Source organism: Gobio gobio (genome assembly GCF_949357685.1).
Source record: "Gobio gobio genome assembly, chromosome: 14".
NCBI classification, from domain to species: domain Eukaryota; kingdom Metazoa; phylum Chordata; class Actinopteri; order Cypriniformes; family Gobionidae; genus Gobio; species Gobio gobio.
Window position 1 is genome coordinate 39,196,810 of NC_137107.1, and position 13,446 is coordinate 39,210,255.

The following is a 13,446-nucleotide window of genomic DNA, read 5'->3' on the forward strand; positions in this document are numbered from 1 at the left end:
TCCGACTATGTACTCACCCCCCCGAGGGGCCGGTAATGGACCAGGCTCTAGGTGTCTTCGCTTGCTCGCCACTCCACTCCACGGACTGGATACGTACGATATTCTCCTCGGGTGAGCTCCCCGAGAGCCCTGAGCTCCTCCAGCACTGTCGACGCCGACATCAGTTCAGTCTGCCCTTTCGAGCCCAGACCCTCATGTCCGGCCTGGCATTCCCTCACTAGGATATGCTTCCCAGTGTACCTTGGTAATCCTGTGATAAGTGGGAGTCCTACGGCCTTAAGTGGCAGGATCTCACACTTACGCAGGGCACTGGACGACAGCTGAGTGGCGCGGTTATATTGGAACCCCCATTCGTCAGTCACTGACGTACGTCGGAGTGACTGAACGAAAGGGAACGTCTCGGTTACGTATGTAACCCTCGTTCCCTGAGGAGGGAATGGAGACGTACGTTCCTCAGCCACGTCAGCTGTGCTGCTGGAACGCGGAGTTCAGATCTTGGCTCCGCAGCAGATACATAATGCGATGTTGCTAGCGTACTTCCTTATATACCCACGTGGTGGGGCGGAGTTACGCATGCAAATTCCGCATGCCCATGGCATTGGCACGCCATTGGGCGCTGTTAAACACCTCGAAGGTAATTGGCTTCTAGGCGAAACCCCCATTCGTCAGTCACTGACGTACGTCTCCGTTCCCTCCTCAGGGAACGAGGGTTACATGCGTAACCGAGACGTTTCACACTGCACGCGTTAGCAGGGCGTATTTTTTTATACGCCCATGTTAACAGATTAGAGCATTCACACCGCACGCAGAGGCGGCGCGGCAGCTCACGCTGATTTAAAGCCACAGTATATTGTTTTGATTAAAATTGACCTGATTAACATGCAAAATAACACATTCCACCATGAAAACATGTAGTGAAGTGTACTCTGTGTTTCACAATCACCATATGACATCCAGCGCTGTGAAAAAATGTATAAAGTACACGAAAACACAACACTGCCAGAAATTTATGCCCAAACTTGAAAGGTTTAAATGATTAAAACTAGAGGCTAGAAACTTTAAAGGTTACTTTTATCATGTAAACTACCTATATATATATAGGTCGTGGTCTTCCTACACACTCCTATTATTGTATGGCTCATCATCACAGGAACAGGACGTGGAGTTGCATCAGAGTTCTTCATGCTCAGTCTCTGTTGTTGCGAGATTTGTATCTGTGTGGATTTTGTTTTCTTTATATTGTCAAGTTGTATTTCAAGTCTCTTGCCATTAGCAGTTATTTTACAAGGACTTGCCATCTCTGGTCGTCCTCTGTTTCAGTGTCTGATCTGTGTTGAGCGTGTAAGACTGAAAATACTGGTTGAGGCCCTATTCTGAGACAAAGGGTCCCCACACAACCTCACTTCCACAAACTACCAATAACTCACACAGGAATATGGTTTAATGTGAATGTTTTATCATTGACTGTTATGTTTTTGGTGTCATTTGAAATGTCTCAAAGTGAGTGGTACAGATATCTCATATCCAGATAGATAAAATAAAAGGTAATAAGGTTTTAAGAATTTATGGACAACTGACTTAGAAAAGAAGGTGGTTATCTCAAGCAAATGTTCACCAACCCCCATTAAGGTGCGACCACTGCATGTAAATTTCTTTTGTTAGCACATGTTTCCATGTAAAAGAGGTCTGGCTATTTAAGGAGATGCAGCAGAGAGTTCGAGGCCTTTCCTGTACTTGAGGTCGGCCCGCGAGGCTGAGGGAGAAATCTCTCAGCCTCATGTACTTCTTAAAGTTGGGTTTGCATCTTCTCTGTATTCCTGAGCATTTGATGTTTTGTATCGATTATCTTTGAATTGATTATGAAATTGGCATGATACATTTACCTGACATAATAAATTGTTACATTTGATTATTCTAACTGATTTTGACTTTGTTCACTTAATGGTTAAAGGAATAGTCAAACATTCGCTCACTTTTAGTGAGGCACAGATATTATTAAAACCTTTCATTTATGGAGTCAGATGAAATAAACGAGTAAATATATGATTAATATATTACAAATTTAACCAACCAATACTTTGCATGAATAAGGACAGAACACGTGTGACCTTCCCTGTGTATTGGCGAACCGGCAGATTGGACCAATTTCACGGGCCTTACAAAATGGTGACCTCGACGTGATCTCAAAACAAAGCAGTTTCACGAGAAACGTTCTTTTCAGCAAGTATTGTGATTTTAAAATCAACAAGAGGTTTTGAACGTCTTCTCTTTCTTCCGTGGCTGTGGTAAGTCAATTTTCTTTGCATTTTTAGAAGTGTTGAAGAAATGTTTGCATTGTTTACGGGTTTGGAATTAAAACCCTTTGTTTAGAAGCGTGAGGCCGCAGCCAGATGAAGAAAGATTAGATTGTAAAGATCTCCTTGTTTTGCCGAAGCAACAGGAAGCGAAACCTAAAGTGAGAATAACATCTTCCAAATAATTAATAACTCGATGAAGAGCCGAAAAAGTAAAGCCTAAAAGTTTTAAAATCAACCGCATGTTTTCCGGCCATTGTTGTATCTGGGCTTGTTAAAGACAAACCAGCAACACGTGAAGAGCAAACTAACAGAAAACAGAGAAAGAAAAATCTAAGTTTGTAAACGATCGGAAAACACGTGATTTTATAAATAAAAGGCAGATCGATGCATTGTTTATAAAAATAAAATTTTGGGAAAACAGGATGATATGATTTACAGGCTAAAAACGCTCAAGGCTAATGCTAAATTCTAGTGTCAATGCTAAGCCATGCTGCGCCCAAGGCTAATGCTAAATGCTAAGCCATGCTGCGCCCAAGGCTAATGCTAAATGCTATTGTCCATGTTGTTTTCAAAACGCTCAAGGCTAATGCTAAATGCTAAAACCATGCTGCGCCCAAAACGCTTAACCCCTGTTTTGTGTCACTGGCTGACTGGGAGGGAAAATCACCATTTGCATGAATTGTATGAAACAGATATTAGAAGTATCAGAAAAGCACATAGAACACAATTTGGTCGTTTGTGCTACAACATGCACATAGGCTAAGTTAAAGTTTATTCTTTAAACACAGGATTACTTTACTGTAAGTGTGGTTGAAACACTTAGGCAAAGGTGATATAGATGTTGTATTCTATTGGTTTGCTGTGGGTGTTTGGAACACTTAGGTAAAAAGGTTGTAGATGTTGTATTCTAGGCCATGTGTCCTGTGTAAACTGAATTAAACACGTGTGTCAACAGATATTCGAAGTATCAGAAAATTGTGCTTAACACATCAATAGAACACAATTTGGTTGTTTGTGCTACAACATGCACATAGGCTAATTTAAAGTTTATTCTTTAAACACAGGATTACTTTACTGTAAGTGTAGTTGAAACACTTAGGCAAAGGTGATATAGATGTTGTATTCTATTGGTTTGCTGTGGGTGTTTGGAACACTTAGGTAAAAAGGTTGTAGATGTTGTATTCTAGGCCATGTGTCCTGTGTAAACTGAATTAAACACGTGTGTCTATCTGAAAACAAAACCTTGTCATATTCAACGTTCCAGAGACGCGTCAGAGAACGTAACAACTCTGAATTTTGAACAAAAATCATAAATTCTCACGTTTGAATTTATTCTGAATTACTCTGAGATTTGTTTTTCCCAAATAAGATGAATGGATTCGTATATTGCTACAAGGTTGCGTCAGAGGTTAGCGACGGCTAATAACTGATATCAGGGAGTGTGCGGGCGACTCGGATGAGGGGAAGGGTTAGTCTGACTAGGTTAACCTAGCTTGGACGCTTCCGATGACTTCGGTTCTAATTTAATGATAAGATTGAATTGAGTTCTTGAAGGGCATCCAAGGGGGCTATATAATATATCTTTGATTGTTGCGCGTGTACGGCAAAGTCCTAGATATTTAGCCAACTGCCTCAGCTCCTGATCTTCGGAACTGACCACTTGTTAAGGAGACCTTGGTGAGGAACTCGGAGCGATATAGTTTCCTAAATTGAGCGGGTAAAATACAAATTAAAAAGAGTAAATAGAAGAATCAAACGTTAAAATAGCCATTTAAAAAGACTAAATGAGAAGAAAAGGTATTTGAAACCTAGAAAAGAAAAAAGAGAAACAGCGAATGTAGATCTTATAATTATATTATAACTTGAATTATAATAAACATTATATTACATTCGCCGAGCAGGACAATAATTGTAGAAGTGTGACTTTCGTCAATTCGAAATCGTCAATTTCTGAAACAGAATTTCGTTTGTGTGCTACCCAGTGCCAAAAAAGGGTAGAGGTCTGCATTTATTTTTCACCGTTAAAAAACACGGCTAGAATTGTGGCACAGGTAATAGCAAACAATTGTGCAACAACTAAATGTAATATAATAAACAATTCAGACTTGGTCAATGAAACTCGGTTTCATGTGACATCTGGAATTAAAATGGCAACTTACATGATAATGGAACAAGTAAAAGAATTCCACACGTCTGAATTTAATGCTTTAAAATATTGGAATTATCTGTGGTTCGCTCTCCTCTGTTTTCTGTCTCAGGCTTACTTCTGCAAAATGGTGGAGTCCACCTGGAGCAAATCCATGACAGCGGAATTGAGACTCGGGAGATGGGTGAAAAGACATTATAAAAGGCCTTTTCACACGTCACACTGTCACATTACTGCATAAATATGGCCTCCCAGTTTAGAACTGGATCGAAATTTGCAACACAATTGTTATAGATTAGATTCCACCCATCTCCTAGACATGAACACTGAACACACCCCTCCATCACTATACCCTCACAGCATAATTTCCTGGGGTAGACCAGATAGCTTCACACACACAGGGTGGAGTTGATCTCATGATCATTGCCTAACAGAGACACAAAGAACAGCATACGCTATTCACAACAAACTGCCAACTAATGTAACACACACAAACACACACACACACACACACACACTCTGACATTCTAAAAAACACTCTCACACAAAACCATTGATTGGTTTACACCGACCACTTGCTACATTTCTGAAACTTATTTTGATTTTAATTTTGATTTCTGCTTATTTCTTTGAGTAATTCAGAAAACATTTCTGAATCTTTTGATTTTAATTTCTGAAACTTATTTTGATTTCTGCTTATTTGTATATTGTCCATTTTACTCACAACAATGTTTTTGGACATCAATTCAATTGAATCTCTATGTTTGGTTAGACCAAAATTTAGCTGACACTCTTCATGAAATGTTGATTTAACCCAGCACTGGTTGATTTGTTAGAATGCCATTTATTGAAATATTTCTAGAAACAGGATAAGAGCTTATAAGATCTTCCTTTGTCCTTCATTGACCCACTATAGGAGTACTATTGGAATGGTAATTAAAAATCAGGTAATTAATGAGACCAAATGTACCACTCACATTTGCTGACATGAACATGGTATTTTACATTGAACATGACATGATTTTGCATTATGCATTCCTATGCATTTCCTTACGACTGTAAGTTCATATATGTGCTCAATCGTGAATCGGACATTTAAGATGCTTTTCAGGTGTCAAAGGAGAACCCCTTCATCCACTGAGGTCTGCCCAGACCACCGTACCGCTGGAGGTGACAGGATGGGTCGAGGAGGGTCAGATCCTCATCGTGGAGAAAGTGCCAGGGAAGCGGAAGTTTCCCCATGAAGGAATGACACGTTAACTGATCAAGTCACAAGAGGTCCAGATTGACTCTATGAACTTTGCTCACGTCACAGGAATACAGGAAGAGAACCTGAACGCATCCATCCACCTGCCGGACTCAAGCTATACACCTGGTGAGAACAGGTGTACTGCAGGTGAACACAGCCCACTGAGCTTCTACAGATGCCAACATTGCAAAAACAATTTTTGTGCTGCATCTTCAAGGATTATAACAAACGTCTTACTGTGACCCCGTAAGTGTTCATCAAAATGTGACCCACGGGATCAAGGAGGGAATCTGTAAGACTGAAAATACTGGTTGAGGCCCTATTCTGAGACAAAGGGTCCCCACACAACCTCACTTCCACAAACTACCAATAACTCACACAGGAATATGGTTTAATGTGAATGTTTTATCATTGACTGTTATGTTTTTGGTGTCATTTGAAATGTCTCAAAGTGAGTGGTACAGATATCTCATATCCAGATAGATAAAATAAAAGGTAATAAGGTTTTAAGAATTTATGGACAACTGACTTAGAAAAGAAGGTGGTTATCTCAAGCAAATGTTCACCAACCCCCATTAAGGTGCGACCACTGCATGTAAATTTCTTTTGTTAGCACATGTTTCCATGTAAAAGAGGTCTGGCTATTTAAGGAGATGCAGCAGAGAGTTCGAGGCCTTTCCTGTACTTGAGGTCGGCCCGCGAGGCTGAGGGAGAAATCTCTCAGCCTCATGTACTTCTTAAAGTTGGGTTTGCATCTTCTCTGTATTCCTGAGCATTTGATGTTTTGTATCGATTATCTTTGAATTGATTATGAAATTGGCATGATACATTTACCTGACATAATAAATTGTTACATTTGATTATTCTAACTGATTTTGACTTTGTTCACTTAATGGTTAAAGGAATAGTCAAACATTCGCTCACTTTTAGTGAGGCACAGATATTATTAAAACCTTTCATTTATGGAGTCAGATGAAATAAACGAGTAAATATATGATTAATATATTACAAATTTAACCAACCAATACTTTGCATGAATAAGGACAGAACACGTGTGACCTTCCCTGTGTATTGGCGAACCGGCAGATTGGACCAATTTCACGGGCCTTACAAGCGTTACCTGGCAGTGGTTCATCCTGTAACCTTTCTGAAGTACAAACCTCTCAGATATAGAGTGATCTGTTGCACTGCGGCCTGGATAATCACTCTTGCCTCCTGTTTGGTCTGCCTGATCATGTTTTTATTATCTACCTTGGATACATATGCATGGTTCTTCTTTCTGCAGTTCCTTGTCTTGTTCTCCATCCAGTTGTTTTGTCTTGTGGCTGTTCTCAGAGCTCTGAAGCAGTCAGGACCAGGAGAGAGAGAGAGAGAAAGAGAGAGAAGAGGAAAAACACACAAAGAGAAGAGCATTTGATCTCATTCTAATAACTTCTGTGACCTTGGTTATCACATATGTGCCAGTTACTATCGCTACATTTGTTACCATTCTGACACATCAATACAATTTGTCAATGTGGTGTCCTGCTCAGCTTTGTTATGTTCTCGCTAGTTTTGTTCAGCCTGTTTATTATCTGCACCAGGCTGGAAAAATCTCTGTAAAAGATCAAAGATCTGTAGAAAATGTAACTACACCTAGATTTTTTTGATTCATTTTTTTGATTAAACTTTGATTAATGAACAAGTTCCTTTTTTCTTTCTTTTTTTTCTTTCAGCTGAAATAATACCATATTGCCAACAATTTTGGGACGTCTGCCTTGACATTAACTTTAATGACATCCCATTTTTAATCTGTAGGGTTTAATATGGAGTTGGCCCACCCTTTGCAGCTATAACAGCTTCAACTCTTCTGGGAAGGCTTTCCACAAGGTTTAGGAGTGTGTTTATGGGAATGTAGTTTGACCATTCTTCTAGAAGCACATATGTGATGTCAGGCACTGATGTTGGACAAGAAGACCTGGCTCGCAGTCTCCGCTCTAAATCATCCCAAAGGTGTTCTATCGGGTTGAGGTCAGAAGCATTAAGAGTTCTTTCACTGGGACAAACAACCCCACACCATAATCCCCCCTGCCACCAAACTTTACACTTGTCACAATGCAATCATGCAAGTACCATTCTCCTGGTAACCGCCAAACCCAGACTCATCCATTGGATTGCCAGTCAATGAATTGTGATTGGTCACTCCAGAGAACACATCTCACTGCTCTAGAGTCCAGTGGTGGCATGCTTTACACCACTGCGCTTTGTATTGCACTTTGCGGTGTAATACTTGGATGGAGCTACTCGGCCATGGAAACCCATTCTATGAAGCTCTCTACACTAATCTGAGCTAATCTAAAGGCCACACAAAGTTTGGAGGTCTGAAGCTATTGACTCTACTGTGCCTCAGCAAGCGCTGACCCCGCTCGTGATTTTACGTGGCCTACCACTTTGTGGCTGAGTTGCTGTTGTTCCCAATTGCTTCAAGTTTGTTATAATACCACTAACAATTGATCGTGGAATATTTAGTAGTGAGGAAATTTCACAAATGGACTTATTGCACAGGTGGCAACCTATCATGGTACCACAGTTGAATTCACTGAGCTCCTGAGAGCGACCCATTCTTTCACAAATGTTTGTAGAAGCATCTGCATGCCTGGGTTCTTGATTTTATACACCTGTGGCCATGGAAGTGATTGGAACACCTGAATCCAATGATTCAGAGGGGTGTCCCAATACTTTTGACAATATAGTGTAACTCTTTCTTCCAAATGGCTGTTTATTTTGGTCTTTACACTGTTGAATCACACACTGTTACACTGTGTGTGCAAATGTCACACACTTGCAAATCCAGGTATTGTTCCTCAAAAGTGCTCATTATATCATCCTGATATCTTTTAAATGCAACTTTATTTCCCAGAAGATGATACAAATCTGTGCACCCTGAATCCTAAAATATGAAAAGCCGCCAAACAATGAGATTTAAACTGGAAATTTCAGGGAGTTTTGAAATGTTTGTGTATAGATCGGTGGCTTGTTGCACAAAGCCGCTTTAGATTTTAACCCAGGTAAGTTTGCGGTTAGATTGAGCAAACTCTGTTTTTTCGGGTTTATGAAGGTGGATTGGTTTTTAGCAGTGTTCATCACCATAGTAACTTACACTACACGGCTAACCTGCTCTGGGGCAGGTTTTATTCTGGGTTAGAGATCGCAAACCCAAACTGGACCAATAAGCTGCAAGTAAAGATGCAATAAAGCCACACCGCCTGTATCTCTCGTTCCAAATTAAAGGGGTGGTAAACCACGATTTCACTATTCTAACTTTAGCTAGCGTGTAATGTTGCTGCTTGAGCATAAACAACATCTGCAAAGTCACAACGTTCAAAGTTTAAAGCAAAGGGAGATATTTGCTTTTAAAGAAATCAGTTTCTAAGGACTACAGCAAACGGCCAGTAGGCGACTACACACATTCTTCCTGGGCTTGCTGACATCACCAGGCCCAATATTTACATAAACCCCTCCTCCGAGAATATTAACTAAGGGGGGGTGAGGCCATTTTGTATCGCGGCGCTGTTGTGGTATAAGTTAGTTAGGCTGGAGTGTTGTTGCCGCGATGCCAAGGAAACGCTGTTATATTCATCCGGATTGCAGGTCTGGGGTACTTGCTCTGTTCAGCCTTCATAGGGACGGGCTGCGTTGCAGAGTGTTTAACACACAGCATGTTATATGCACGTGTGTTTGAGTCAGCGGGGAATCAGGCGCGCGCAGGGGCTCCCTGCAGCACAACAGAGGAAAACATCTAAACATCCACCGTCTTCGCGATTTCAATGCCGGATTTGCACAACGTCAGCTGCGTGAAAAAAACACTGCCGGTGCTTGGATGCACGACGCGCGCGCTGCACATTTCACGGAGGACAACACAAACTTCCACAAACTTCGCGAGTTCAATACAGGATATGCACAACGGCTTGTCCTGAAAGCTGGATTTACAAACAGAAGCTGTTCACGGGCCACAACCTGTAAGTCTGATTTATTTTTCATCGATGTGTTTTCCTGTAATATGTTGTAGCAAGGAAGTAAACAGATGACAGCGCTGTTCTGCAAACCAGTCTGTTAAATGCTCATTCATACTTAACGTTATCCGACGAACACCTAATGTTACAAACACTAACGTTAAAATCTCAACAGCGAACCTGACATTAGTGTAAATGATTCTTTGATTAGAGCTTTTATGTATTGTTTATCTACAGGCATGCTAAACATGCTTCTGTGTGTGATTTGGCTAACTTACTAGTTAAAGCCAGTGCTTAGTGTTCGTTTTGGGTTAGTTCTTGCGACAGATATTTGGCTATAATCGTTATAAAAATACAAAAGTTAAAGTGCCATTCAGTAGCGATCATTATAGATCCGCAGTCTTTACTCTTGAGGACTGAACAGGTTCTGCTCGATCATCTTCACTCAAATATTCTGGGTCTGATTCGGGCTCAGATTGGTATGGTTTTATTGACGCCGTTGTTTCTATGACCAAAGCACAGTCTACCGGTGAAGGGAAGGGGCGTGACGTTTCCGACAAACGCACACTAGGCGGTTAGCGAATCACAACACACTGGGCCAGCTAACCAATCAGAGCCCACTGCGTATTTTTGAGGGACTGGCTTCATACAACCCGGAAAGCATCAGACCGTTTTACAAGGAGGGACAGAGCAGTGTAGAATAAAGGTCAAATATATGAAAAATAAGGCAATTTTTTTTTAAACGAAGCATGAACACATGTTACAGTGCACCCCACAAACACAGTCAAGCCTTCAAAAGAATGTGGTTTACCACCCCTTTAAAGCAGTTTATAGTGAAAAAACTTCTCTGCTCATCTTTTGGTCCCAATTATTTATTATATTTATATTATATTAATTAGAATGACTTTTAATATATTCATATAATTATTATATTAATTGACAAGTAGCCAAATATGAATATAAATAATACATGCATTCACAATTCTTTTAAACAACGTGTATTCATTTGAGCTCTTTGTGAAACTATAATTATTAGGCATATTTATTTGATTCACATCATGCATTGATATAGTCAGATATTCTTTAGCTGCCTCAGCTGCCTTCTCAAACGTTCGCAGCAGCAGTGTTTATTCCTGCTTTGTAAACACATTTAATGTCATGATCATTTTGAGAGCTTGTGAGAAGTGAATCAAACGGACACTGTAATTGGCTGTTTGCCGCACCTGTCACACTTTCAGGTGCATGCGCTTCAGAGTTAATCGCAAACTCTGGATTAAACCTGAGTTGACAGAGAACGTTTATACCAAGATTTGAGAGACCGTTGAACTTGATCTAAACCAGGTTGGATTTATCTGGATTTGTCAAATCTAAACCTACTCTGAAAGTTTGTTCAGCCAGCTTCATTCAACAGGCCTCAGGAAGTCAGCAAACAACTTCCAGTCAGTGTGTGCATGAAGAAATCCTACATATTTTAAGTTTATTCTTAGTCTGATATTTGTATTATATTTGCTTGTTTTTCCAATAAATCTTAAAAATTATAAATAAATCTTTTTCTCCCATTCTTTCTAAATGTCAAAAAGTTTGCATACCAGGTGTTCAGTGATTTGCACCTGCATGACCATTTCTCTTTTTTTTGAGTATTGTGGTTTCATGTCTCTGATGAATCACAGTCACCTGATATTCGGAACAATACCACAAATGCGAGTTTGAAATTGCTTTAATTCAACAGTTCCATGAACAAGACATTTATCGAAATTAACTTAAAAAAAAAAAAAAATTAAAGTATCAGATTACAGTATCAGGTTAAACCTTATTTTTACTTTTAATATTTGCATATCTGATGTTTAATTTGACATGCAGATGAAGTCATGCACATATGGTGACAGCTGTGAAGTCAGTCTACAAAACACAGGACAGAGATTAATACACACCCAGAGAGACTGGACATTCACTCTTCAGGTGACAAACTTCTCTTTTATTGTAATTATGTTTCTTTTTGATACTGAATGATATATGACAATGTTGCTGTGGTCATCATTCACATTAAAGGGGTTATGGTACAGTATGTTACATGGATCACTTGAATAAAACAGAACTGATCTCTATTTGTTTCATCAAAGTGAATTAGCAATTTTCTTGACATCATGAAGGTGCAATCTTAAAAATTCTAAAGGTTCTTTATTGGCATCTGTGGTTTCATGAACCATGAAGCAAAACATGTTTGTTATATTGGAAAAATATTCTTTAGATTTTTAACATTTTCTTCAAAGCCTAAGAATTTTTTGGGGAAGTAAAATTGGTTCTTCCATGGAGTCGCTGTTTATTTTTAAGAGTGCATTGTGTAGACTTACTGCAATGTATTAAATATGAAAAATGCCCTTTTTAACTATAAACTGTGTTGAATTACTGGGGTGGACTGAAAATGTATCTTCAGTCTAATTTGTATTTTTTATTTTCATTTTGCTTATGTTGAACTGCAGTCTGAGTAACAATATATGCTTGTAATTCTCTCATCCTATAGCAATACTATTTATGTTTTGTGAGCTGTGCTCAGACAAACGAGGAGAAGATGAACTCCACCACACTCGAAGCTTCCACCAACTCCACAACCCCTGCCTCATTGCCAGTGGGGAATATGGCAATGTGTATATTAAGCATCAATTTCCTGTTTGGTCTTCCCATACACTCCTATATTATATGGCTAATCATCACAAGAACAGGAAGTGGAGTTGCATCAGAGTTCTTCATCCTCAATCTGTCTGTTAATGAGATTGGTAACTGTCTGGGTAGTTTGTTTTTTGTACTGATGAACTGGATTTCATTTCTTGCACCATTAGCAATGTTTCTGCAAGGACCTGGTGTCACTGGCCGTCCTCTGTTTCAGTGTCTGATCTGTGTTGAGCGTTACCTGGCAGTGGTTCATCCTGTAACCTTTCTGAAGTACAAACCTCTCAGATATAGAGTGATCTGCTGCACTGTGGCCTGGATAATTATACTTGGCTCCTGTGTGGTCTTCCTGATCATATTAATGCTAAATAATATTAATGCAAATACATGGTTCTTCTTGATGCAGTTCTTCGTCTTCCTCTCCATCCAGTTGTTTTGTCTTGTGGCTGTTCTCAGAGCTCTGAAGCAGTCAGGACCAGGAGAGGGAAGGAGAGAGAGAGAGGAGGAAAACCACACAAAGAGAACAGCATTTTATCTCATTCTAATAACTACTGTGAGTATGGTTATCGCATATGTGCCAATTATGATCTCAGGAGTTTTTGTAATTCTGATGAACCAGTATAATTTGACATTTTGGGCTCCTGGTTTGGTTTGTCTTGTTCTAGCTAGTTTTGTTCAGCCTGTTCTTTATCTGCACCGCACCGGAAAACTCTCCTGCCTCTTTTCCTCATAAACTGAAAATGACTACACATTGTTTTACTTTTTTTATGTATTTATTTTTATTAGCATTTTTTGTATTATCGGCTGAAGTGTCTCTTTCCTCTTGGTGTTTACTCTGATCCTTACATTGTTATACTTCATATTATTTCTTAGATTGTCAGTTCATGTTTGCATTGAATTGAAAAAAACATTGAATTGTCCCGTATTTATTTATACATAGTAGATCTAACTTATTATGAGTGTATTTATTAAATATGGTTATGTTTGATATCAGTGTGTTTGTTTATCCAATAAAACATTTAATCAGTGACCCAGTGTCACCTTTTGCTTATTATTTATTTATCTCTCTCAAATCTTGCTCTCTTAAATACTCAG

At 39.5% G+C, this 13,446-nt stretch overlaps 1 protein-coding gene across 1 annotated transcript; it reads left to right on the plus strand.

Moving 5' to 3' along the window:
* Nucleotides 1-12,253: 12,253 nt before the first annotated feature.
* LOC307137115 (hydroxycarboxylic acid receptor 2-like) lies at nt 12,254-13,084 on the plus strand (the record flags this gene model as incomplete). The annotated part of the gene is made up of 1 exon (XM_079834599.1): nt 12,254-13,084. One exon carries the CDS (start codon nt 12,254-12,256, stop codon nt 13,082-13,084), a length of 831 nt encoding a protein of 276 aa, XP_079690725.1.
* Between the last annotated feature and the right edge of the window lie 362 nt (nt 13,085-13,446).